Source organism: Tauraco erythrolophus, chromosome 14 (assembly GCF_009769465.1).
Source record: "Tauraco erythrolophus isolate bTauEry1 chromosome 14, bTauEry1.pri, whole genome shotgun sequence".
Lineage (NCBI taxonomy): Eukaryota > Metazoa > Chordata > Aves > Musophagiformes > Musophagidae > Tauraco > Tauraco erythrolophus.
Window position 1 is genome coordinate 18,184,554 of NC_141478.1, and position 27,093 is coordinate 18,211,646.

General features: G+C 40.7%; 1 protein-coding gene across 1 annotated transcript; it reads right to left on the reverse strand.

The window, feature by feature from the left end:
* Window positions 1-313: 313 nt before the first annotated feature.
* Window positions 314-25,402, reverse strand: ANXA2 (annexin A2). The gene is given in 14 exon segments (XM_086620083.1): window positions 314-659; window positions 1,584-1,706; window positions 2,380-2,408; window positions 2,411-2,437; window positions 3,388-3,483; window positions 4,201-4,294; window positions 4,939-4,998; window positions 5,320-5,399; window positions 6,770-6,860; window positions 9,840-9,953; window positions 13,121-13,215; window positions 17,815-17,914; window positions 21,420-21,479; window positions 25,374-25,402. Coding segments are annotated over 13 exon segments (1,017 nt in total). The 5' UTR covers window positions 21,468-21,479; window positions 25,374-25,402; the 3' UTR covers window positions 314-599.
* Between the last annotated feature and the right edge of the window lie 1,691 nt (window positions 25,403-27,093).

Here is a 27,093-nt window from a genome sequence, read left to right on the forward strand (position 1 = left end):
GCCTAACGTTTCGGAGGCATTCAAAACTACTTGCCCCTGGCGCGCAGGCGGACATAGGTGGGGCTCAGGTTTTAGCATCGCTTATTTGGGGGGAAAAGAGAAAAAAAAAAAAAATCAAGACAATAGTTTTGCTTCTGCTGAGAAACTGAATCATTAAACAGAGGAAGAGCTTTGAGGGAGGAAGATAAGGAAAAAACACAGAAAATGGACAGCAAAGGCAAAATATGTATCAATTGTTCGCACAGCTTTTGAATTAAAGGTCTGAAAGAGACTCGTCTTCATAAAGTAAAACTTCAGTTTTATTTGTGTTTTATTAGAAACATGGCACAGAGAGGCAGAGTCTGTCACAAGCACCTGTAGCCTCGTTTATCTCAGGCAGGTTAGTTCTCTGGCGACACGCTGTTAGGGCCTCCGGCAGAGCCACGCGGGCACCTGCCGAGAGAAGAGCACGCAGCACCGGAAAGCACGCTACATCAGTGGGCTTGCAGATACAAGAGCAAGTCAAGGTCAGCTAGGCAAGTCGATTTTTTCCAGGATTACACTAAAATGAAGCGCAAAAAAGGCATGTCTCTGGATTCGGGTTTCTTCCATCACAGTTTTCAGTCTTCTCCACCACACAGGTTCAGCAGTGCCCTCTGGTAATCCCCTTTTGTGTCTTGCTGTAAAGCAAGGGAAGAAAAATACAAAATACATATGAGGAAACAGTCACAAAATATGAAAGTAAATGCATTGTATTCTAAACCTGAGGGATAGACTATGTTTTGAGGTTGAAGCCTTGTCAGCCTGGAGGAGACAATCTATACAGAGTTTTACTTATGTGTGAATGGAAATTATTTCTCACTTTTGCATTAGAAATGCAAGCCGAGAAGGGAGAGAAATTTTGCTATAAAAAAAGTAACACAACAAAGGAAAGCTGAAGGACTTGATCCTGTTTCTTCTCACTGATCACTGCAAAAATCATACTTCAAGTTCATTATTTTGAAAATTTGCTTATAATCTAAAATTGACATCTCCAGGAAAAGATTTTGGCTTCAGATTTTGACGCAACTTCATCTACACAAGGAAGAATGTACCATATGCTGTTGTGAGGGTGGGTAGAAGACTAGTTTTTAAACAGATGCACAAGCTCTTTACCTATGCCCCAAGTTAAATAAAACGTATCACCTATAGCTCCTGCCCAATCACAGAAAGAGACAAAAATCACTCTAGATAAAAAGCCTACTCCTTGGGCACTGAAATGAAAGGGAGCAGCAATTTAGATGCTCTATTTTCAGCAATCACAGAGCAATTCTGTTTATTCTTTTCTTTTGGTCTGAGAATAGGAACAGGTGAACAAAATTTTCCTTCGTAACAGATCAGCTGGTTGCACAAAGCCTACATATAACATCAAACGGCTGCCAGGAGTTGTACCAGCTGTAGACTGTAAAGTTAAAGGTGGGTTTTTCAATAGTGCATGGATAATAACATTGTTCTCCCTGCAGCCTCTAAAACACCTCTCATGAATTCTAACGGTATGATTAATCCAATGAAGAGTGCTGCAAAGGTCCATACAATTGATATAAACAGAAAGCTGAAAAATTTACCTGGATGAAATAATAGAGGGATTTTCCATATTTCCTCTTGAATTCACTCTTAATTTTCAGCATGTCAACCTCGCAGCGGGAGACCATAATCCTGATGAGAACCTTGTCGCGGGTTCCCTTGCCCTACGATCAGATACACATTTGGAACTGTAATAGGTGAAATGCATACAAGGACACTATACCTAATGGTAAGACAGCAAACTACAGGCAACTGACATGCAGCAATAAAAGATACATTGAAGTAAATCTTCTAACTAAGGTCATTATTATGATCTAGGAATTTCAGCAAGAACCTACTTTTCTCATCAGCAGTGTTTGACCAACTTCCAGTAACAAACCTAGCTACTTAGACTGCAAGCAGCAGTTCTGGTTCACCTGGAAGTCTTCCTGGTATTGCCTAATGCCTGTCACCAGGCGTTTCTCTTTCATCTCTTTTCTTGACAAAATGTTTTGAGGCTAATTTAATGTCTTATTTTGGCACTTCAATAAACAGCTTTTTCTGCTATCAGCTCTTGGTTACCTGCAAAAGACGTGTCTAACTTCACTAATTATAATCAACTGATCTAATACAGATCATTATTATGAGGCCCTTCCCTGTATTTCCCTATACCAGAATCACCTGAATAGGTGGTCTAGGCTCATAACTGTTAAAGAATGCTTTTGAACAATGCTAGGTCATTGTTAATTTATTCACATGCCAGTCACACATCATATGAATAGAAGTGCCTAAGGAATCAAAATTTGATGAATAATGGTAAGAAAAAAATTAGTAGAAAGAAAGAACAGTCCTCCGTACCTTCATAGAATCATACAGTCTGTCTGCAAATACAGCTGCTTGTTCTGAATGCACTGGACTGAAGAGAGATAAGAATAGTTAAATATCCTTCCCCTACACGGGATAGCAGAACACAGAATCTTGGAGCCATTTTTAAAGACATGAGAAGCAGTCAAAATAAGATTTTTCAGCAACAGTTTCTCCAAAGGGGCCACAGAGAAATTATTTTTACCTGAGCTGTTACTTTGAAGTTGTTTGGCTAAGCTTGTGATTGAACCACAAATGCTTACAATCTGAGAGTGTCTCCCTCCATCACTGGTATCATTTCAGAACGCTGGCTCTCCTCCACACACACAATTCATTCTTCCACTGCTATAAGCAACCTCTTTTCTGAAAACACTCATTGTATGCTAATCCATGAGAAGTCTCCCTTTCAAGGCTGAGCTGTTTACTCTCCATTTCCACTACAGAGGTCTCAGTTCACCTTTAGTCTGAAATTGATTTTCCTCTTAAAGAATTTCCTCTTAAACTGGGAGACATCTTTGTCATCATCATCTCATGCCACAGTACCAGCCTTATACCTTGCCTCCCCATTTCAGAGAACTTGGTGCCAAATCACTGCTCTTATTAGCCTCCAGCATCCTCCACTGCCCGTCTCCTCCACACACACACTGTTCTCTCTTCAGCCTATGTCTATACTGAATATTTAATGTCTTCAACGATAGTTCCAACCTTTTTGTTTGTCTGGGGAAAGAAACATTAAGCCTCTGTATCAAACAAAAGTGGAACTAACAACAGATCACAAAACACACGCGTTTTTATTTTCATCTGGAAAGCAAGGTTTATATTTGGCAGAGGGCAAAAATATACTACCTGTAATACCCTAAAATACACTAGTGGATTCAATAATGCCAGCATGTCCAGTTTCTTTCTCGTCCAACAACACAGAGGAAGCTGGGCCCTATCCTTATTACAATACATTGCAAGAATAATGAAAAGATTCTATCTAAAGATACTCTTTACACTCACCAAGATTAAGGAAGGCATTCTCCAAATCTCCCTTAACCTCCTTCTTGATGCTCTCCAACATATCATATGGGCTGTAGCTCTTGTACCTGTCAAACACTATCACAAGAACAAAAGCAGGTGAAATCCAAAACGAGACTGAGAACCGGTAAAAGTAACCACCCAAATCAAAAACACAGACAGCAATGCAGAGACACATGATTAAAAAATATCTGTCCAAGTCCTTCTGAGAACTTCATCTTAAGTACAGCCTAAGTTCGTCAGCTAAGCTCCCATACTATGGCCTTTTTGTTTTCCTTGAACAACTCCACAATCTAGTAAAATACCATCTTAATCCTGTACTAGTATTTTTTGAAACAAGAGTGATTTAGGTTGTGAAAAGAAAAGTCTTCAAATGGCTTTCCCAGGTGCTTCTTACAGCAATATCAGAACTGCTTTTGAGAGTCTTCACTATCAGGTTTAAACACATGACATAGCAAAGCTACTCTAGGACAGAGAGAAAAGCTAAAGGATATTTCAAAGCCTCCTACAGCCATATTTTCTACATTTGTAGCATTTTTGTTCTAAGTGAACATGACCTATAATTGAGCATTGTTACACCTGTGTAAAAAAGAGCTTTACACACATTCAAACTCTGAGATTAATGCATGTGGAAATATTTTTTGAAAAAAATTAAAAACTTGGGAATTAAGATTTATGAGATCTCCTATGTTTTGAGTGCTTTTCATACTCATTTCAATCATATCTGGGACAAAATAGTTACCAGTTTGGTATAATTTTCTCTTCTAGGAAAAAAATCTGTTTCTTGAATAGTACCTTTCTGCAGGTGGGGGACACTTCTTTCAGTCATAATATTGATCCACTTAGGGACATCAGTTCCCTTTCTGTTCACACCGGCATCATACAGCTCCTGGGTTAGAACGAAAAGCAAAATCCTGAAAGTCAGGAGTTACACAAGAAGCCATCGCAAACGTATACAATTTCCTTATTGGAAAACAAGCACTACTGGAATTGTGCCAGTGGGAGAAACACAAAAAGAGGCATGGTTGTGCACACCACGAGGACAAGATCTATGGATCTAATCTGAACTAAGACTAATTACTTTGTATTTACCTCTGTCTAGAGGTTTTACTCTGTATTTAGCTCAGTTTACCTCAGCAGAACTGCTCTTAACAGACACAGATGTAACAAACAAGCATTACCAGCCACTAAGTTCAATGATACTTCTCTCAATCTTACACAATTCCTGGGTTGCAACCAGTCTTCACAATGTATGTGTCTCCTTTTGTTCAAGGTTCTCTTTCTCAATCTGCCTAAGGGGAATACCAGCGAGCTTCTGTACAGGTACTACTAGGTAAGCAGCCTGTGAAAACTGGTAACTGAAGGTATCAGGACTGCAAGTGGCAGATACCTTGATAGCATGCAAACATTACTGTGCAAGACAATCTGACATACACACACCTACTTTCATAAATGCTTCTCACTCTCACAGCATTTGTACTTTCAAAATCCCCAAAAGCTTGATCAACTTAAATGGTCATTACCAGCACTTACCCTAGCATCTTGGTCAATCAGCTCATAATCAATGACAGAGGTATCTTCACATCTTTTGCCCTTCAAACAAGGATAGCAGTACTTAGAAGAGGTTTAATAGACAGTAAGCAGTGTGCTATATGCTTATTCTTTTCTCTTTGATTTTTTAACCTGAATTTGCTAAATGAGTAACAGTATGCTCCATCCCCATTACGAAGCTGCTGCATTTCTGTCAAAATACTTTGCCCTTCAACATTTGAGTATTTGCTTCCCCAAAAGACAGTGAAAATTTAAGGAAATCTAAAAGTGAATCAGAAAACCAATTGTTTTTACTGGCATCCATCGGTCAGTTACCAAAGAGCAGGCACATCAGGAAAAGCAGAAAAATATCAACAGATCTACCTTGGCCAGGGCAACCATTAGCTTGCGGAAGTCACCAGATGTGTCTGATATAATGTCCTTTTCCAGTTCTGTCTTGTACACTAGAAAACAAAAAATTCTTTTCAAGTAAATGATGACCAACAAATACTCCTTTACAAGAACAGCTGCTAACTACTGTGTTTTATACACATAAACAAACAGCTACAATCTAAGTCACATGTGGAAGATAAAACCAAATGCATGCTTGCATACAACAAAATCAACATTGCTATCAACTAGTCATGAGAGTTCCCATGTAATCAAAGTTTGTCATGGAAAGATAACAGGAAAGCCTGAGACTTTTAAAAGGAAGGGAATATTGTTTTAAGATTGATATCCTGTTTTAGATCATTCTTAGCTACCAATAAACGTTTGCTTGTTTGATAAACATAGCATTTAGGTCTTCTCCACTTGTGGATTTATGACTGGACAACTGCAATTATAAGTTTAATGCAAAAGACAAAAGCTGTTATGACAAATGTAAGGAATGCTCTGTGGGATTCTGGTCTGGCATCTAAACATTTTCATTGTTTTCCAAGTTGTAATACACTATGTTGCTACAAAACTGCATTCTCTCCTTTTCAACAGCAACCTAATCTACAGCAGCAACATCCTCTTTGCTGATACATGCTATTTTTTTCGATACTGGCCATTAAGACTACATTGGTTTTGCTTGTCCTTTTTCACCTAGCCAGCACCTTACCAGAATCGCTTCACAGCTATTAAGCACTAGCATACAGCAATTTTCTACATTTCCGTTTATTCGCGGTGAAGCTCAACTCTGAAGCTCAGGGAAACAAACAGGCAGTGAACAGCTGCACTACTGAACTGTGATAAACCCAACCAGAATGGCCAAAACAAAAAGATAGGGAATGTTAAAGGAAAAGTAATATTTTTTGAGGATGGATCTTAGGTCCCTCTTATATCTACTTATAATCAACTAAGAATTATAGCTTCAGTCAGATAATAAGCTTTGGAAAAGTTGAAAGTCAGAATATATGCTTTTATGAAGTTTTATTTCATGTCTTTTCTGGCAGGTTTATCAAATAAACTCACAAGCTTGGTTCAGTAGATTTCAGATTCACCTACTTATTACATAATCGATCACAGAATCCATAAATTTAACATTAATTCTGTCACTATGGACAGAATGCACACAGCCTACAAAAAAAAAACATTTAGACACAACTTATGAGAGCAGTAAATGTTCTCCAGTTTGTTTGCTACCAAGCAACAAGATGAAACTATATAAAAAACCACAAACATTCAGGACACCAGTCCAAAATAGTATCCAGAGATAGTGTCCAGCTGACAGAGAATCAAAGCAGATGCTGTGTAAGCGACTCTAACAATCAAACTCACACTGAGGGGAATATATCCAACTAAATTAGTGTAAAAACATAGTACCCTGAAACTTTCAAAGTAAACTTACTTTCCCTGTAGACTCTGTTAATTTCACCAAGCTCCAGATTTGTTCGTGAGCAGATGATTTCAATGAGCGTGTCTTCATCAGTTCCCAGACCCTGCAACACATAAATGATTCGGTTTGGTCCTAGAAATGAACAGGCATGCTTCAATGGTGTAAAAATACTTTACAGACATCTCCTTTCACCCACTCTAACAGTTTCGCAACCATTCAGGGATATTTTTTGCTAACTGCGCCCGAGAAACCCCAGATGGAACATTTTTAGTTGCCAAATACTACTCCAATAGCTTTGAGATCCTGTGGATATTATCTCTGGGCAAGGTGCATTTGCTGTGAGTGTGTGCAACACTCAGTGGTCTCCCCACCAGCATACCTGGATGAGGTCAATTACCACAGTCCATGTGTGATTGTTTTCTACCCATTGAGAGCAAAGGAAGAAAATATGATTCTTAGCATGTAAACGGGCAGCCATCAACTTGTTCTCTCCTGCTTTTCTTCCCCACCTCTCTCCATAAACTCCTCCACCATAAACGCAAAGCCAATGATGACATCATCATAAGCCTTGGCTTTGTCTCTAAGTCAGCAAAGATTTAAGCATGTTCTGAATTTCTAGCTAACAAATAGCCCTCTCTTGAATGGTCCATATTTTCCATGTACTTCACAATGCACAAATACAGACACAACATTATTACTATTAGCTATACTAATATTAAGAAATAAAAGTTATTTAGGAAGATAAACTAAATATTCAGATTTTATAGTTTTTTGAACATGCTGAATGAATTGAGAGGTCTTATGTAATATTTCAAAGCCACTTTTGTGATCAAGGTCAATGAAGAATCAGTACTTTGAACTAAGCTGGATTACTACAGTTTAAAAAGTATCGGGTTTTATCACTACAACAAAATTTCAAATCACATCAAAATGTATCAGCTGTCAATTAAACTTTATAGTAATTCAGATACTTCAAAGTAATGTGGCTTGATCAATGTACTCTAAACCTTGCTCAAATATTTTATATAGATAAACAGAAAAATCTAAAAAAAAATTTAAAATTGCTAACAACACTGCAACTCTCTTGTTCCTGGAGAAAGCCAGGAAATTCTGAAAGACAGGCTCAGAACAGAAGACTAACTTGGAGGAGTTGAAGATGCTTCTCTCTCTAGTGACCACTAATGACATCTGGGTTACTAGTTGGTAAAACCACCTGGCAGAGAGATGCCTCAGTATTTTGAAAAGAAACTTTGAAAAAAAAGACTCCACTGGCAATGTTTTCATTTTGTTTTGTTTCTTACCTACCAATGAAACATGTTAATGCCAATCTCATTACCCTCATCTTCCAGCATCACCAGCAGACAGAAAAAAACACTCTTATGCCTCCTGTTCGGATGCTGTTTGTTAAGCCCAACTGTAATGGAATGTGGCAAAAATGGACACGGTTTGCACAGGACTCCAAGAGGAGTCTGCTGGGTAACATCTTGGGAAAACTTCTCATATCGCAGTCTTTCACGTGTGGAAAATGAAGATAGTTATGTGGAAAACCACTTTCTTGGAAAAAGTGTCTCTATTGAAGGAAAACAAAAAAAGAGAGGACTAAACCCATACAATTTTATAAAAATGGCTCACAGCTAAGAGAATTACAAAAGCTTTCCACAGAGCGGTTCTAATAGGTATCTGGGGAAGAAATAACAGCTAACAAAATCTAAGATTTTCTAAATATTTAAGTATTTCGTAAGAATGTGTATCAGAAAAATAATTAACTCCTCAATGATAACTTTGCTTTACCCAGCTTTGATTCTCATATCATACTATGTACTGTGTATCAAGTCAAACTTAAGCTCAGGCAAACTCAGAACATTAGACTAGGTACTTGGGAGTTGGGAATAGCTAACCTACAGAAAGAACAGAATATTCTACATTTGTGGCTACTCTAAGGTAATGGTTTGGTCTTCAGGCTACAAATACAGCATAAATGTCATATGAACCTATGGTCATCCTAAATATAACACATCAGATGTAAGACATTTGAAAAAAACCACAACAAACAACCCAACAAAACCCACCGAAACCAAATTAAACCGATTCACAGTAAATTACAGATAGCCTCTACTTAAACCAGAGAAGGGCAGCATCTGATTACTCAAAGAAGGGATTCGGCCCATAATTAAAGAGTTGCCATCTCTGTACTGGGTTATTTTTTGGGGGTTGAGGTATTTTTTGGGATGGTGGTTTTGTCTTCTTGTTTGTTTTTTGGCTCCTCTTTCATAGTCTGGAGAAAACTAATTAATCGGGTTTTTGTCTTGTTCTGAATTTCAACAGACATATTTTAATACTTGTTTTTTAATTATCTAAAGAAAATTAACCTGATCAAGAACATTCAGAATTTTAAGTGATTATAAATACAAATTCCCAAACCTTCGTTTGCTTAGAAAGGTGAGTCCATTGGCATAAGCACCTCTCAAAGTCTTGTTTCAGCAGCCTGCAGAGCAGGTATTTCTAAACTAGCAATCCATTCCATGCTTGCCTGTGATTGCAGGGGACTGAACACAGTGATTCACTGCTCTACTGTTTCTCCAAAGACTGCCACTGATGCCCCATCCTCCCCTCCTCATGTTCTACACAGAGGCAGGTCTGTTACAGGATGTTCTTTCAAGATCAGTGATATGAGCCAGTAACTGGAAACTACTGTTTAAGCCTCTAAATGCAAGCAAATGATTCAATGGCTCCAGCTAACAGCTGCTCTCTTAATGTTTTTTTTGTACTATGAACCTGTATATTGTTTTTAAGAGCAGTCAACAAAGCAGCAAATGGCCAGAGCAGCCTATGAGTTATTCCTGACCTGATGAAAAAGATTTTTTTCCTTAAAGAGAGGTTTTAATTAACAGTTTAAAATCATATGGTCCCAGAATTTCTCTCATTTTGGATGCCTTGCAGCTGGATACTTAAACCATAGACCTAAAAAAAAAATAATAATCAATGCACATGTTTGAGAACTGTGGCGTTGGATATGAAGTTCATACTCATTCTTGAGACAGCGACATCAGACTAACATACTTAAATTTCAAAGCTTATTTACCTTCATGGCAGCTTTCAATTCAGAGGCATCATACTGTGCTGGTGTCTTCAGCAAGCCCAAGATCACTGCCTCCAAATGACCCGACAGAGCAGACTTGAGCGCTGCAGAAAGCTCCTGTAAAAAAGGAGGGATGATGGAAGAAAAAAATTAAAGCTCACTTCTGATCTCCAGAGAATTTAGCCTGTAGTGCTTTAAGTCTCCTAGCCTGCCAACAGTGTTTCTTACACAATTGACAAGGAAACAGAACATAAAGTGCTTTCCTTTTGTGAAAGCCTATGAAAGAAATTAGGGCAAAGGAATTTCTTCTCATCCTTTGAAAACAAGAGGAAATCCACTGGTGGCTAAGAAAGTGGTGGGAAGCACAGTGCAGGCGCATCTGAACAGCTCCGCTCCAGTCTTGAAGCACTGACACTTTGTTGGAGCTAATAAGCACAGATGGATCTGAGTTTGACTCCCTGCAGTGAGTGCTTCTCCATCATACTCCCACAGCTTTCCCAGTAGCACTCTATTATTTGTGGTTTTCCTACTATCCCAACCCTGTACTAGCTGAGACATCGGAAATCGACTGCACAGTTATTCCACTGTACAGGCTCAGTTTCCAAACATCTAGCTAAACACAAAAAGTAATCCCTGAGCACAGAAAAATTATCCCTGTCTTCAATGAAACTATCAGAAGTGCGCAGCCAAAGTCTCTATAGTTAATTGTCAGTCAGTCCTACAGAAAGAAAGTCAGGTATGTTCACTTCCCAGGATGTATGCAAATCTGTGACAAATAAAGTCAGAGCCATGTCCTCTTTCATGGGTTTCAGATGCAAATTGAATAATGCTAATATCAGCTTTACTGTAGTTACAAAGTTGAAATCCCTGGGATCACGTCTGGGGTTCACACAGATCAACGTATTCCCTAAACTGAAGTTAAGACTGTAGCACTCAGAAGAAAATTGCTGCATTTCAGTTGTTAGTTTCTACACTAACAATTCGTGAGCTTGAGGGGCAGAGGAAAAGGGGGAAGAGAAAGTGACCTCAGCAAAACCACAGAGAAGTTTGTACCAGAGAGAGAAAGAGCCAAGGCACTTAGTTTGTTTCCAGAGTCACCCATTTAATCCAGGGCACTAATGTATGCTAATACTGTACGCACTTCACCAAGATAGCGAATAAGGCATCTAGCTGCTTTAGTCTAGTACAATAAGCCAATTTTGGACAAAATGTTCCATCATTTATTTGTGTGAAAACAGGTTCTTCAGACATCAGCAGAAACAGCAAGGATACGGCATATCTCTACAATAAAGTTTAGGACAATGCCATGAATTCTAATTAGCTGAGTGAAGTTTTTGCCATCTTCACACTTTGGTGTGAAGACTGAAGGAAATACAAATCACTACAGTAAGATTTACAAAAACAACTGCAACAAAATACCTCAAACTGAACCAACCACCTGCCCTCATATTAGCAGGCTTTTGGAGAAATAAAGTCTTCTCCTCCGCCGTTCTCTGCCACGGCTAGGAGCGCTCTAAGAGAGAAGTGGGGAGCAGGTAACTGACAGATACCATTAATTTATAAATAGGAAAGAGAAAAGATTTTACTAAGTGTTCCAAATGAGCACCTGGATATTAGCAGTTCATTTCAATTTAGAGATTACTGGTGGCTGTTAAGACTGGCCAAACACATATGAAGACACATATGCAGAACCTCTAGTATCCACTGGTAGCACCATTAATGCTGCTGATGGGGAAAGATTGCATAGATCAAGCACTGTTCCTCAAGACTACCAATAGTTTCCATTAGACACAGATCAACTCAAAGGAGTGAAAATAGAGGCAGATCTGTGACTTTTTAAAATTAAAATGATCTATTGAGAAATCCTGCAACACACAAAACAAACAGCCTAGTACAACACAACACATTGCCAAATCAATCTGCACAGTCCGTTGGCAAAGAAAACCATGAGATCCTGTCCCTAGAAGACATACCTACATGTCTTCCTTTTCATATCCCACTTCCTCCTCTCTTGCCATTCACTTGTTTATTTCACTGAGTGGTTTCTACTGCAAATTTCCATTGTTTCTACAGACTGTTTTATTCTTTGGCACTTGTCAAACTTGGCAAGTTCATTTTGTTCTTGGATCGCAGCAAGGAAAAAAGGTGAGAGAGAGACATTTAGATGAAAAAAGTTGCAGATTTTCTTGACTGTGCATTTTTGTGGCCATGCAAAACATTTAACAAAGCTTTAAGTGACACATTTCACTACTGGGGTCCACTTATATGCTCGAGTCTCCCAGCACCCACAGGGCACCACTGCCAGAGTGCAGCTGTGTGCGCACATGCATGCATCCAACTTGTGCGTGCTTCTGCATGTGCCTCTATCAGCCATGCATAAAAGTTGCTGAATTTCCAACATTTAACTCTAGATTTACATTTGGTTTCAGATGACCGTTCTGGGCTGCTATTGGAGGACTACCATTTGAGGTCTGGCAAACCTGAAAAGATACATTCATCGTAATCCTAACTCTATACAAGTTTCCTCTCTTTCGTGGGCATAAAACTTCAATTATGGTAAGATTCTTAAAACTTCAAAAGTCAAGAAAACGGCTCTTGCTTCCAGATAGCAAGACTCATTATGCAGAATTCTGCACATATTTAACAGAATTCTCTCCATTGATAGATCAGTATCTAAGGTATTTCTGGCAGGATAATATCTAGTGATAGTTCAACTCATTACATCACTTTGTTCCATATCTGCAGTGTTAGTAGCAAAAATGATTGTTGTGCATTGAGAAAACATCCTTTCTCGTTTAAGCTAGCTCTGTGAACAGAAACAGAATACTTTGCTTATGCTGAGTTGTCTTTTGTCTTAACAAAAAAAACACCAAACCCAACCCCCAATAAAACCTCCCTCAATCCCCTAAAGCATCTCCCTTTCGTCTTTTCCTTTGAACTGAAGCATTTCATATCAATGGCTTTTCACTGTTGTTTAGCATATTTCACCAGGAACCCTGTGGCCAGCTGGCTGATATGTCACCCATCGTGATTTCTGGAGGTGCGAGGAAACCACCATCTCCAACAGATTTCAGTCCCAGTTGTGAATACTCAACAAATTTGCAAGTCCCACCAGTCCTAAACTGTGACAGCACGAAGAAAGTAGATGCATCTTTAATTTCAGTGAAATAATAATACTTATATCTGGTTTACACCTAGTTAACCGTGAAACATGCAAGCCCTGAAAAATCTAACTGTCTACAAGAAAAGTATTAAACACTTGGTATTTCTTCATATTTTTCTACCTTTTTGGTTCTTCTCTGATAGGCAAAAGCAATGTCCTGCCTCTGTTCATTGCTGCGGTTTGTCAGGATGTTGATGATGGTGACCTCATCCACACCTACAAAGACATAAGACAAAGAGTTAAAGAAGCTTTTTTCTTGTTGTTCTCTTTGTATTAATATATTCTCTGATACTCAAAACATAGTATACGTGCTGTCTGGAGCAGAGCTCAACAGCTCTCATTAGTTAGTACATGTCATATCCTGGCCTTGGAGAAAGAGGAACCAACTACAGCCCAAATTTTTGTTGTGATACAGATCTTTGTGTACACAGGCATGTATACACCTCAAGAAAGTCTAGTTTGTGATCAGCTTTGCTACTTCTGTTTTCCGCTTCACTTGTGTGTCTGTGTGCTTGTGATCAGTCACTCAGCACTCTGCAAAGAAAGCTGCTCAGGAACACAGGCTTTAAAACTAACATGAATTTGTACTAGCTAAAGCCTGCCCTATCATTTCGGTAGAGTGTTTTCTTATAACTGCTTGTTAGTCAAGCAGTTATACTTTCTATTTTACCCACAGTCATTTAAATATCACTCCAAACATAAAAATGGGGATATAAAACATTATATTTCATTTTCTCAGCAGCTCAGAGGCTCAGAAGACATAAGTTTTTTTTTGACAGTGGAAAAACTACGTATGCAAGGAGATCATTAAGATTTATGGTAAGTTAAAAGTCAAAGCATGCATCTGGGGTTAGATACTCTGGCTGTCAGTAGAATCTAATGCACACCATCACCTTGGATCCTGTAGGTGCCATCAATGAAGGTCAACAGACATAGAGAAAAAGCTTTTATGTTGTACAGGAAGCAGGATTTCCAGAAGTTATTTCCTAGATATAGCTACTTGCTACTCTGTGTTCTTTCCAATACAGGCAGTATCTTGTGACTTTCCCACTTGCTCTTGCCTACTGCTACTAACTTACACTTCAGATTCCCTCCAGTTCTCCGCACTTCACTTGCTGCTTTCAAACTGGATTCTCCTGAACTTGCATTTTTTTTGCACTGGCACAGTTCTTCCTCTGCTCACAATTCTCATCTGCAGTTTGGTCTTGGCAACTCAAAAGATATCCCAGACCTCAGATGGACTGGAGGCTCTTGAGCCTCTTGAGATGAACCTGGACCATCTGACTCATCTCTGTGTCCTGTGATAGGGCTCTAACCCAAATGGATGTACAATTACCATACCCTGCAAACATCCATGTCTCTGAAAGCCCACTCTTTTTGTAGGACAATTACAATCTTTGCTTAGAATGCTTTGTAAAAAGATACAAGTGAAAGAATTTGAGAATTTGAGCCCTCTTCCCCAACTCTCCAATGCACGTTTGTGTCCAGATCGCTGAATTCAGGCCCTAGGTAAACTGTCCCTTTGTACTTCACGTACATGATTGGTTAATCAAAGCTGTCCGGACCTGCCAGTCAAACACAGGTGGAGATAAACAGCACAGCTGGAAGTAATGTCCAGGTAACAAAGTCTTCCAAACAGAAGAGTGAGCATAGCTTATAAACAGATGGGCAGAGGAGACAGCTAGAACAGCTATCATTGTGATGCTCAAAAATCAAACTAACCTTAGCTACACTGTGTAACCATTTGTTTTGGACCATTTCCAGACTGACTGGATGAAGCTTAGAAGAGGCAAAACTATTCTTAAATATTGCACATCCAATACAGTGTATATTCTTCTGCAACGGAAAGATGATGTATAACTAGTTATTTTTTCCAGTTAGTTGCAGGCCAGGTTTTGAAGCAAATAGATAGTTCTAATCTAGAGGTCTGAACAAGCCCAGAGTTTCGACTCAGGTCTCTCCATTTACTACTAGTATTACGAATAGCTTCTTTCACATTTGCAGACACATAAGTGTAAATGATGTTTTTTTTTGATAAAAAACAGAAAGTAAGGACTAGATCAGCAACTACTAGCAGGACTCAGATCCCTGCCTGAATCCATCCACATTTGTTTTCCTTATTACCCAAAGCAAACTCACAGCAACTTGAAACAAAGGACTGTAACAGAAACTATACAAATAAAGTCTGAATGTTGCAAAAGACCTTTCAGCCCCTAGCTACAGAATCTAAAACAGTGAGTCAAATTCAAAATTCCTTTCTCCCTCTTCACATTTTGCATGATGAAATACTGTACTTGATAGCCTCACATCCATAGCTCATGCTCAGGCAGACCTACATCAGTGCTTTTATTCATATAAGCTTGGCCCACAAAAGTCAAAAGGCCCTGGAAAGTGTCATATGTCTTAATTAAAAATTTTGGTTTGAAAACATGCTGACTGTACATTTCATCCATGATATACTCCTGCACATTTTAAAGTGTTCCCATTTCATAACAGAAAACAAATTCTCCCAGTCCAGAAACGGCCACACACAGACACTGGACCTTTCAGGTCTTGCAGGGTGACAGCATAAGCCAATGTCTTGAGCTTTTAATAAACTCTAAATTTAAACTATTCTTGGTATTCAAAAATGGCAAATTACATTTTCAAATTTTATCGCAATTGTGATAGATTAGAAGCCCACAAATGACTGCATCCAAGTTTCTTATTTGTATGCTTTGTGGATGGAAATGAAGTTAACTCATTGCTGTGGCATTAATGGAAAATAAGTGCTTGTACTTCACACTCGGGAATCATGCTGCATGGACAGGATGCTGACTCACATCTGCTGAGGTGGGGTGGAGCAGGAGAGCAGCTCAAACATTTTTCTTTGCTGTTCACTAAAATCTCTGGAAGTTTCAGGGTAATGAAATAAAAGTTTATTTCCAAATTTATTCTGGCTGGGGAGATTGTATCAGTGCATTTCTATCAAGGGGAAACGGAAAACCAGACATTGTAGCTCACAATTTTTTTTAAAACAAGAAAATTCCTTGCAGATGGAAATGTATTGGGGGTGGGGTGGGGGGTGGGTGGAGCAGAAAGTAGATCTTAAAAAACAACACCCTCTGATTAATAACAACTTTTCTTCTAAATGAGGCAATCTGTTGCATTGGTAAGATCACAGTGTTATGGCTCAATCAGCAAAAAAAGAGGAATTTAACATAACCAATACGATCACTTAGAGTTTTTAATTTTTTGGTTTAGAAGACACTGTACTTGAATTTCCATGGGCCAAAACAACACCACCAGCATTGTTCTGAACAACATGGCCAATATGGACAGTCACTTAACTTTCTAGGATGAAGTAGAACAGAACTAACAGACTTCCATTTTGCAAGACCTGGCATACATTCATTCAGCTCATTTACCAGAAGTCTTTAATATTGAATTTCATTTTCAAAGAGAGCATGGACAGAATATTAGCAGCTATTTCTGTCCTAACAGCATCTAGGTACTACAGAGATCATCAGTCTATATGAATGAATGAAATGGGATTGCAGCTGGCCTTAAATTATTAGTAGGAGATGTATGTGATAAACCCCTGTGAGACCTCAACACCACTGTGTATCTGTTTACTCCTCTCTTGCAAGAGGATTTTTTAAAACAAAAACAAACCACAAACAGATTCAAAATCAGAACTGAGCCTACTTTAATGAGCAGACAAGGGACTTCTCCAGTTAAACTAAGAAATCTTGTGAAAGTAAGCCTCATGCTTAGTTAGGGGGGGCAATATTTTACATTTTAGAGCAAGTCAAACATGTGCTTTGTTGGCACTGATGGAAGACTCTGCGTTTCTTTCTGATGAAAGACTCTGCATTTCTTTCTGATGAGTAAATGTTTGGCTTTTAAATTTCTTCCTATCTTGACATGTAGGCAAAAAGACTTGGCAGTTCCATGTACGCCCAGCTGTCACTTCTCTGGCCTGGAGGCAGTCTGTAAAGTGTGGCACACCCTTCCTTTGTTACAGAGCAGGACAAGGACAGAGGATTGCTGCCCTGGGAGTACCTCCAAGATATTACTCCAGAGTTGCAGTTTATACTCCTTGTACTCCTAATTGTTTCAGTATACCAGACTTCTCCATGCAGCTGCATCTCGCCTCTGCTCCATCATGGTCTCCTACCAGTCAGTGGAAATGATGGATCGTGGCACTGATAGCAGGAGATGGAAGCCTACCTGAGAGCCTGGACTCTCACATAGCCCCGTCTCTGAAATACTGCAGCATCATTTCAGAAACTAGATTACGTTGTTTCTAAGACTTTCTTTCACTCCAAATTAATACAAGATACATGAGCATGTAGTTCAACACAAGGAGAACCAAACAAGTTCAAACCATCCCTATTCAGCTGTTTGGAAAGCTGAAAGGAAGAAGAAACGTCCAATCCAGCAGAAATCCAGGATTCAGAGCTTGGTCCCAAATCACTGCCACAGAAGTTGACACTTCATTCTCTGTGGCAGAAAAGTAGTAGAATTTGAAGTATTGATGAGTCAAGGGAAAAGAAGTGGACATTTTCAGCTACAGCCTCAACAACTCTTGGCTACAAACTTCAAAAGCACATTCTAAAGCATGCATTTAGAGAGTTTGAAATCCAACTGTCAAGATTTCATCAGTGAGGTCTGAGAAATCCGACACCTCCTAAAATAGGTATCCTAGAGTAAGGCTATTAAGACACCGGCCTTGAAAAACAGTACCTTTTTTTTTTTTTTTTTTTTTTTTTTTTTTTTACACCAGCTTTCTGTCTTACAAGTAGAATCAAAGTCACAGTCCACGTTCCTCACCTTTGGTCTTGATGGCTGTTTCCAGGGCTGCAGCATCCCGGTCAGCATCAAAATTTGAGTAGGCCTTAACTGTGGCATATGCACTTGGTGGCAGAGAATGCTAGAAGAAAAAGAAGAAAAACAACCTCAAAGTTAAATCATGTAATCCTGTCCTTGCTGCATTAATAAAACACATGCCTCTTGGTTAACTGGTATTTAGCCAAATTTTTAAATTCAAGAACTACCATGGACCATCTGTGAAAATGGAATTCTGCTAAGATCCACCAAACTCTGTCCTCCTGATGTGTATTGTCCAGAAATCCACTCACAGCCATGCCTATTATAACAAAGAATATACACAAACAGATATTACATATTACTGCAGCAAAAATCTAAGACTTTGCAAGTTTACTCACTAAATCTCAGTCTTCTAAAATTTGGAGTTTTCTGGCCAGATCTGAAGGAGATTGACTACAGAAAGGTAATTCAAAGAAGGTTTAAGTATCTGCCATGAAAGTCTGAAGCGTTTTAGATTTGAAGCCAATACTTTATTTTGGATTACAGGCTATAATTTAAAAAAAAGTAGGAGGAGATGTAAAATTAACAATGAGTAGGTCAGAACAAGTTTTGTGCCCTATCTCATGGACTTCAAAGGTAATACCAAAAAAAATTTTTTTAAGCCTATAGTTCTAGAAAGTAGAAGTTACTCACAATTTCCTTTTGAAACTCTATGCCTGCAGATACTAGGTTTAAGCAGCATGAAGCTAATAAAACCAAATGACATTTCAAATTACCTCTGCTAAGAATAAGAGGACTTGCATGTAAGTTTTCTTAGTAAACCGTTGCAGATTTTATCAGCCTCTGCTAATGGTTATAGCTTCAAACAGGAGGTCATCAGAACAGAGATTCAACTCTTCTCAGCTGCTTCTGTGCAAGCTAACAGTTGAGCTTGCGTCACCTCCCATAGGCAGGTTAAATGAAAACACAGATTTTCATATAAATAGCTGAGAAATATTTATAAATCTCATTCTCCTGAGTTCTCTGGCAGAAAGGTGTAGTGACCAACACCTGAAATTGAATAGCTTGATTGAAATGCTGTTTCCTAAGTGAATGTAAGACTAAGTTCTCTTGGTAAAAATCCCCGGAAACTTCTGTTTCAGTTCCTAACTCCAACAGAAAGTCAGGTTCATAAACAGGACTAAGCTATCTTAATATCCCTGGAGGATCTTTTTACATGCAAATTGTTAAAAGGAGGACAAATTTTAATTAAAAAATTCCATGGTTTTTGACTACATTTGACTCTGTCCTGTAGAGGTCACACTGTTCTGAACAGATTCCTCTGGCAGCAACCACTGTGTCTTCTTGAGACAGTCTGTTACCTGCAGAGATGGGAAGTCAAAAAGGCACCTATGAACTGAACCGTTCTTTCTTTTGTCTCTTACCATCAGTTCAATCTAGCAAAGTGTCCCCAGTTTGGCCCACAGCCACACAACAAAACACAGCCTTTCCTGTTAGCAGATCAAATTACTAACAGAAACAGTAAATGGAGATGTGCAATGCAACCTCAGAGAAATCTGTGTACCTGAAAGATTCCTAAACCAAAGCCCATTAGTACGCACAACCATGTGGCATTTATATCTAATTAACCAGCACTGCTGGATAATCTGAAGCAAGTCACCTGGTGAGTTTAGCAGAGTTGGGTACCTCTCCTTCCACTCAGCTCTAAGTCTTTTCAGTCATTTGGACAGACTATTTTACTGTAAGATGATAACTGTACACTGAGACAATACATAGCACATTTGCAATTTAGGAGCCATCTTTTACTCTGTCCTTCCACCCAATGCATGCAACAAGTTGGATTCAGATTCCCTGACACGGGTCAAAAGACCCAGGAAGCGCCTATGAAAAACAGCCATTTAAATTCCAGACCATACTGTCTCAAATTACTCTGGTACACTACCGTAACACAGTACTGGTAATGTATGTTTTCAGACAAGAGAGTTTTCCAACTGACATTCAATTTAATTCAATATAGATTTTTCCAGGGTGTGGCAGTAAAAATCCAGCTAGTGTGTTACTGCACTCGCAGTCTGGGTCAGACTAAAGCAGAGAAAGATCTTTTCTCTCCCTACATATCTAGCACGCTTCAGAGGTCTTCCAACTGGTTTACTTCCTCTGAGGTTGATTAACTCAATCGTATTGGGAAGAGCAGAACATGAGGGAGAGGCACGTATCACTTAACAGGAAAGCTGAAGAGGCTTAATTTCTTCTAAAAAAACCTAGGACTCTTTCAAGATAGCTACATCTCAGTATTCCCTATCTTTTAAAAAAAGCATGTCACATTTGAAAACTGAGTAACTTGACAACATCTGGCAAGTAACCTATAAAGTCTTGACTAAAATATAGGCTTCCAATTCCCAGTGCAAAGATGGAGCACATGATGAAGCGTAACAGCAAGATCTTTGTAACAGAATCTTCCTATACTCTCTTGTGGATAGATGCAGAAACTGCAAGCATAGATTACCTCCAGCTCAATTCCCTCCTTTCCTTAAAGGAAGGAGAAGATAATACCAGGCTGAACCAAATAGGGCAGTTTATTTGTCTTGAAACAAACCAATCGCCACACCACTGGTGCAGAATGCACAAATTCCTTACTGCGCAAGACAGGACTTGGGTTCAGCTGTGACGATTCTATACCCTCAAGGTTAAAAACTTTTTTTTTTTTTTTTTTTTTTTTTTGAGAAAAACGGGTGGTTGAAATACTGCGTTTAACATCAGTTAACTTGCTGAATCATTGCCTAGGGGAACTGAGCAAATCCTTTGTGGAAACTAGCTACTCAATAATTCTGGCTTCCAACTCAGGATCTACAGAACAAACCAAGCTGCTTGATATTTCTTACACTCAGCAGGATTTCTGATGAAAAAGCTGGTGTGGAACAGTATTCAAATTTGACTTTTGCAACTACTCACAAGCATCATGGAAGAAACATTTCTGCCCTTGAGAACAGATTTCTCAAACATTATTCCAAAAGTAATTCTCTGTTGAAACAAACAGGGCCAAGAAATCTGAAGAGTGGACTGCTTTTGAAGTACTAAATCAACTTTGCTACTTACCTACAGTGCACTAGGCAGTTCTTTGCAACAGCTCTTTCATAAAGATTAAATGGTATAATTCATTTTGCAACAAGTTTCAAAAATAGGCAAAAAGTTTGCTTGTACTGAGATCAGATCTGGAGTTACCAGCTACAAATCTGAAACTATAGCAAGTTTATAAGCAACATGATGAAATAACGCACGGATAGGATTCACTTCCTCTTCAGTGACAATCACAGAACCACAAATTCACGGCATGATATCCTGACACTACACTGGTAACCCTACATTCTAACGTTGCAATGTAAGAAATCAAACAAAGAGAGTGGCTTTCCAATATTTCAATAAAACTATCAAGCAAGTGCAGATGTGGTGGACTAGGTTTTTAGTCAATCTAAGTTTAAGCAGAAGAGATGTGAGGAATCTTGTAAACTGTACAGCGCAGTACAATCATTGGTAGAAAGTCCTGTAAAAGAAACATGACATGGCATTTAAGTAAACCAAACTTTTCTTGTTTAGATAACAATACTTACATCTCCTTCAAGGCTGAGCTTGCTTAAAATTTCATGGACAGTAGACATCTTGAGAGAATGCTGGAGGAAGAGAAAAAAATCAAGTAGACTTAAATATATTTACAATTACATCAGCGTGTTATATAATCCTGAAGTACTGCAGCACTGAAAGTGACATAGTCCAATGAACCTGCTAATCCCAAGCAAGAAAGCAGATTTAAGAGTTTCCAAGCCACACCACCATTAATAATGCAACAGTGAGAGGTCTTCATTCTACTGTACAATAAAAATTCATCTTTTCTCTTTAAAAAAAAAGATTTGTTCTGCATTTTAAATACTTAAACTTAGGAACCAGAAAATGTCTACCTTAGAAACAGAATCAACTAAACCTACAATTTAGTATGAGGAGAATTGTGCAGAAACATTATAGCCTGGGCCAGCTCAAAGCCAAAAATCAGCAACAAGTAGTAGCATTTAAATCAGACGCTCAAGTACTCATGGAATACATTGAAACTATTTATATTCATGTGGACATTTTATAAAATTATAATGCAGTTCAATCTTTAATCCTGGACACAGGCCACAAATGCCTCTGATATCATATGGCTTTGTAGCCAGTTAGTAACACAATTATCTGTTAAAATGTTAGCTCCAAAAGCAAGAGCCATTGAGGCAAGACAATAAGTGCTGCTCCACTGCCTGAAGCTGCGTACCATCTTGCTAACATCTATAAAGAAAAACACGGAAAAACCCAACCCCGAGACAGATTATACACATTGCAGAAACGAACATCGGTGTGATATGCTTACAGTACAACGCTATACGTTTTAACTCCTGTAAACCTCCTGTCTATCAAAGAGAAAAGCAAAGAAATCCTTACTTTTAGCAGATATAGCAAGTACTATGAGAATAAAATGCAGAAACACAATCATGTGGCTTTTGTAGTGTAACTGCTGCAATCACACGTTTCCTCACTTCGAATACAGACCGAAAACCTCATCTTCTGAAGCAACCTGGGTAAAAGTAACTAAAGCAACTTCGCTTTAAGGAAAAATTAAGATCTCAGAGGAGGAAAATTAAGACAGAATGAAACTTAGAGTCATGCATCAACTTACTTGAGAATAAATCTTTTTCAGAACAAAAAGCCAATCCTGCCCTTTAAAGACAGGCTGCAGAAGTCATAACAAGCTGTTACCTGCTATTGGCACTATTAACCATGCTGGTTACAAGGGGATGATATATTACCAAGTTATGAAATTCTTAATGTTTACTCTTAACAAAATGAAGTGCTCAACAATGAGACCTTTGTACTCTGACAGCATTACAACCAATACCAAAGACAAGCAACTCAAGTCCTGTAGTCTTGCTTGTCACCAAGAGCTAAAAAACACCAGTGAAAGCTGAAGCAAAGTGATTGCAGTATAATTTTTCACAAAACAATCACTGAACAGCTTTTTGCAAGACTCCTGTTTCTAAATTAATTAAAATGACATTGAATCAGGCTCGTTGGAACAAAAAAAACTTGACCAGAGTCCAGGAACAGAACTGACACACCCTCACGCAGAGCTAGAACTGGGAGGTTCATGCCATCAGCACACAACAACGTTATAGCAACTGACCGCCCAGCAGCAGCAAGCTAGCAAAAGAAAAAAATGGGAGTTTTTGCAAGAATCTTTGCAGAGAAAGATCTTAACTCAGAGAATAAATGCATCTCTTGTCACACCCTGCTTCGTAAGGCACTCATATTTGAGAACAGACTCGCTGTTCTCTGATGGCCTGATTTTAGCTGATGTAGTTTGGACAAGTTCTGGGTGGGTTTGAATATGTAAATAGAAAACACTTGCACTAACTTGTTCTTCCTTACACTGGAAATAAGTGATTTCTACCTTCCAGCTGTAAATGAATACTTCAATATCTTAAGGCAAGTTTCTACAACTGGTTTTCTTCCTAAATCCACATTACGTAATGCTGAATCATAATGTTATTCTACTAAAAGAGACAGCATCTGTTTTGACCTCGACCCCCACAGTTATCACTGGTTTGCAAATCTGTTATTATATCTGGCCTCGCCTATGTTCAGTACTTTATCCTCATAACTGTTTGGTGACAGAAGAGTGTGTGTTTAAAAGCAGCCCCATATCTCGATTCCCAGGGGCAGCTCACGTACATTACAGCAGAAAAACCCCGTGATCCACGTAAAAAAAGCGTCAGGTATGTACAAACAACCACATTGCTTAATAACCAGAGTTGGCATTTTGAGAAGCACTTATTACACTCTTGCAGACAGAGACTGAGCCAAGGGTGTTCCCAGACATCTGAGCCAAGGAAACGGCATCCCCAGAATGAGAGAATGGAAACTCTTTCACTCGGAGCACATTTGTGTCAGGTCTCCAAAGCTAGGGCAAGGCCTAGTAACAGAAGAGATGAGGGACAGTGAGGAAGATCCGCAATATCTGCTGTAAATGAAATAAAGACTCAGAATCATTCATTTATATACAGTGCTAACCACAAGTACAAATGAGCCAGACTATATCTCCCCAAACCACCCTATAAGGTTTAGCAGATCATTGAAAGCCGCTACTTGGAGAAAAAAATTAGCTTTAAAGAAAAGGATTTCAAAACCCATTAAATGATGCTATGACCAACATACATTAACCCTTCTCTTCCACAGATACTGCTAATAACCCAGGAGATGTTCGATTCCAGGAAGATACTACGCACATAAAAAATTATGGACTTTTATTTCTTTGAACTTAAGTTATTCTCACTTCTGAGACTTTACAGGAAAACTTTTTTTTTCTTCAATCGAGGCAAACCATTCCATACATTATCTAATGGAAATTATACTCACTAGGGCTGCTTATCACAACTAGCTCCATCAACAGAAGGCACACATATGGATGGATGACTCTAAGGCACAGAGGTTTCAAAAGACTCTTTCACTCTTGACCTATGCGTCAGGGTCTGCACACACATCTATGCACATACAGTATTTTAATATGAACATAAGAACAACTAACATTAAACAGAATTATGCATGACTATCCTGAAATAATTTTGCTTTTCTTCCAGTTATAAGACATGGCAGCACTCCTGTGCCCTACCTCCTCTCCTCACTCGAGGAGAAGGAAGTAGTGTTCAAGCTGACTCACAACTCAAAAGGTGGCAGCAAGATCTCAGCAATTCTGCTCATGGCCGGGGCAGGGTGGGAGAGCCGTGCCCACGCCTGGCTCTGCGAAAAGGGAACGGCACAGGGCTCCCTGGCACACCGCGGGCGACAGCAAAGGCAAACGTCGGTAAGTACCGGCTACCCGGAACCCTCCCTGTACAGGGCTTCTGTCGTGCCCTTGCCAGCGGCTGCATCTGCAGCGGCGCCAGCAGCCGCAGCCACGCCCGGGGGCGAAGGGACGGGGCCGCTGCCCCAGGCAGAGCGCGGCGGGGCGGCTCGGGCGGGCTCCGGGCTCGCCGCGCCCGCAGGAGTAACTCCAGCCCCGCCACAGCCGAGCGACCGCCGCCTGGCACGGCCCGCCTCTCTGCGAGGCTCCGGGCTGAACGGTGAATTTACGGTATCATCAGCCCAGCTAAGCCTTTGTGTACCTTAACGAGGAGACGCAAAGAGCATTTGGGGAAGGTCGACAAAGTTTGGGAGCGGTTCCTCGATTCTGAGCGCTGCCGCCACGCCCAGTGCTGGCGCGCGGCGCACGGAGCTCTCCGGGGGCAGCCTCGCCCCTGGAGGTCTCCGTTTCAACGTGAAGCAACCGGCGGGTAACACCGAAGGAAGAGAGAAGCGCGGGGCGCGGTAGGGTGGCGGCCGCACCCAGCCACCGCCCCGCGCAGCGCCCGCTCCGCTACCGCCCAGGAAGCGGCCGCCGCGGCCCGACACCCGCCCGTACCCCCGGCCCGGCCCCGCGGGTCTGCCGCTTCCCCCCGCTCCGTGCCGCGCTGGCGGGCCCGGGGCGCCCGGCGAGGGCTCACCTGGCCGGGGCGGGCAGGGCGGCTCTGGCGACGGCTCTGGCGGCGGCTGGGGCCAGCGGCGGCCCGGGCGGGGTTTTGTAGGGCCGGGCGGGCCCTCCCCGGCCCACGCAGCCCTGACTCACCCGGCCGCGCCCGCCTCCCGTGGCAGGAAGGGGAGAGGGACGGGGTGGGTAAGGGTAAGGCAGAAGCAGCCTTTCCCTCCGCATCCGTGTCCCGCAAGATCCTGTCCCCGTCGCCGGGGGGCTCCTGCGGTCGCGGATGAGGCGCCGGGCGCACCGCCCTGGGGTGCAGGGGTCGAGGCTCAGCCCTCGCTTCCCAGCTCCGCTGGCCGCGGAGCACCGCAGAAGCTGCTGGGGGCCGCCTACGGTCCAGACGTGGGGAAAGCGCCCTCGCGGCAACGCCCGGTGCCTCCGGGGAAGGCGGACCCCTGCCCGCAAGGCCCTGCCCTCTCCCCTCGGGGAGCCGGTTGTCGTTGCAGCCCGTGCTTTGGGTTGCCCAAAGCAGCGCGGCTGTGATGGTGCTCGTGCTCTCGGGCAGGGCACAGCACCTCGTTCCCAGGCACAGAGGGCACAGCTGCAGCGCAGTGGCCCGGCCCCCCAGCCCCCATGCCCGCCGGGCTGGGCGCTCACTGCCGCCGAGCCCGAACTGCACGCTCCTGCTCTGCGCTCATGCACGGCGAGCCGGGTTCCCTGCAGCTTGCAGCTGCAGCCAAGCCTGCTTCGCACCAACAGTATTTAACAATCCAGAGTTCAGTGTGTAAATCCCAGAGTATCTCAGCCATGAGAAGTGTAAATGACGCCTGCCACAAGCAACAAACGCGCACCGGCCAAGGCATGAGCTCTGCTCTGAGGCTCACCGAATCATGAGCAGATAACCTGAACACACATATGGCACCCAGAAGGCAGGCAAGGAATGTAAACTTCTGCCAGTCTGACTAGTGAAAAATAAATTATTGAAGCCCAGATATTATACTGCTTACAAAAGCAAGATACAGTTAAAAAGTATTCGCAAAATAAGATCTTCTGCTGGATCACTTTAGGTTACTGTTTCACCACAACAGCATGGCCAATTTACTGGTGATCAATTTCAAAAACTTCAGAAAAACAGCAAGCACTCCCCATTCTCAATAGATGCAGTTATTCCTACAATTTGTATGGGTTTTTAATCCCCTGCAGGTGAACTCCTTTAGGCAGTCCTTTCAAGGATATGTTGTCATAGAGTGGTTTTGATTCTGCAAAGAGATGTTTGTCTCTGCTGTAATGGGTTTTTGTAGGCATAAGCAGAGATGTCTTCTAGCACACAAATAGGGTAAAAAAGTTTTAGGCTTGGCCAGGTGCATAAAAACAGTGGTGGCAAAAGCAGGCAAGCACAAAAGAGACTCAAGAACATAGGCTAAGACCCAAAATAATTGCTAGGATAAGAAGGGAGAAATACTAAGAAATACTACACTAGACTTTGAACATGGAGGCAACAGAGTGGACAGGAGAACTGAAGGTCCATTTACCTTTCAGTCCTCTATTGCAGCCTGTTCCAATGACACTACTATTCCCATTTCCTTAGAAAATTGTTCTCTTTTAATAACTCAATACTTCTTAAAATTTGAAGTAGCTTATATACTACCATTAACTTTGGTTAACTAGATCTTTGTATGAACAGATTGCAAAAGCTTTGGTATCAAGTGAGTTGTTATTATTGTAGCCACATTAACTCCAGCATAAAA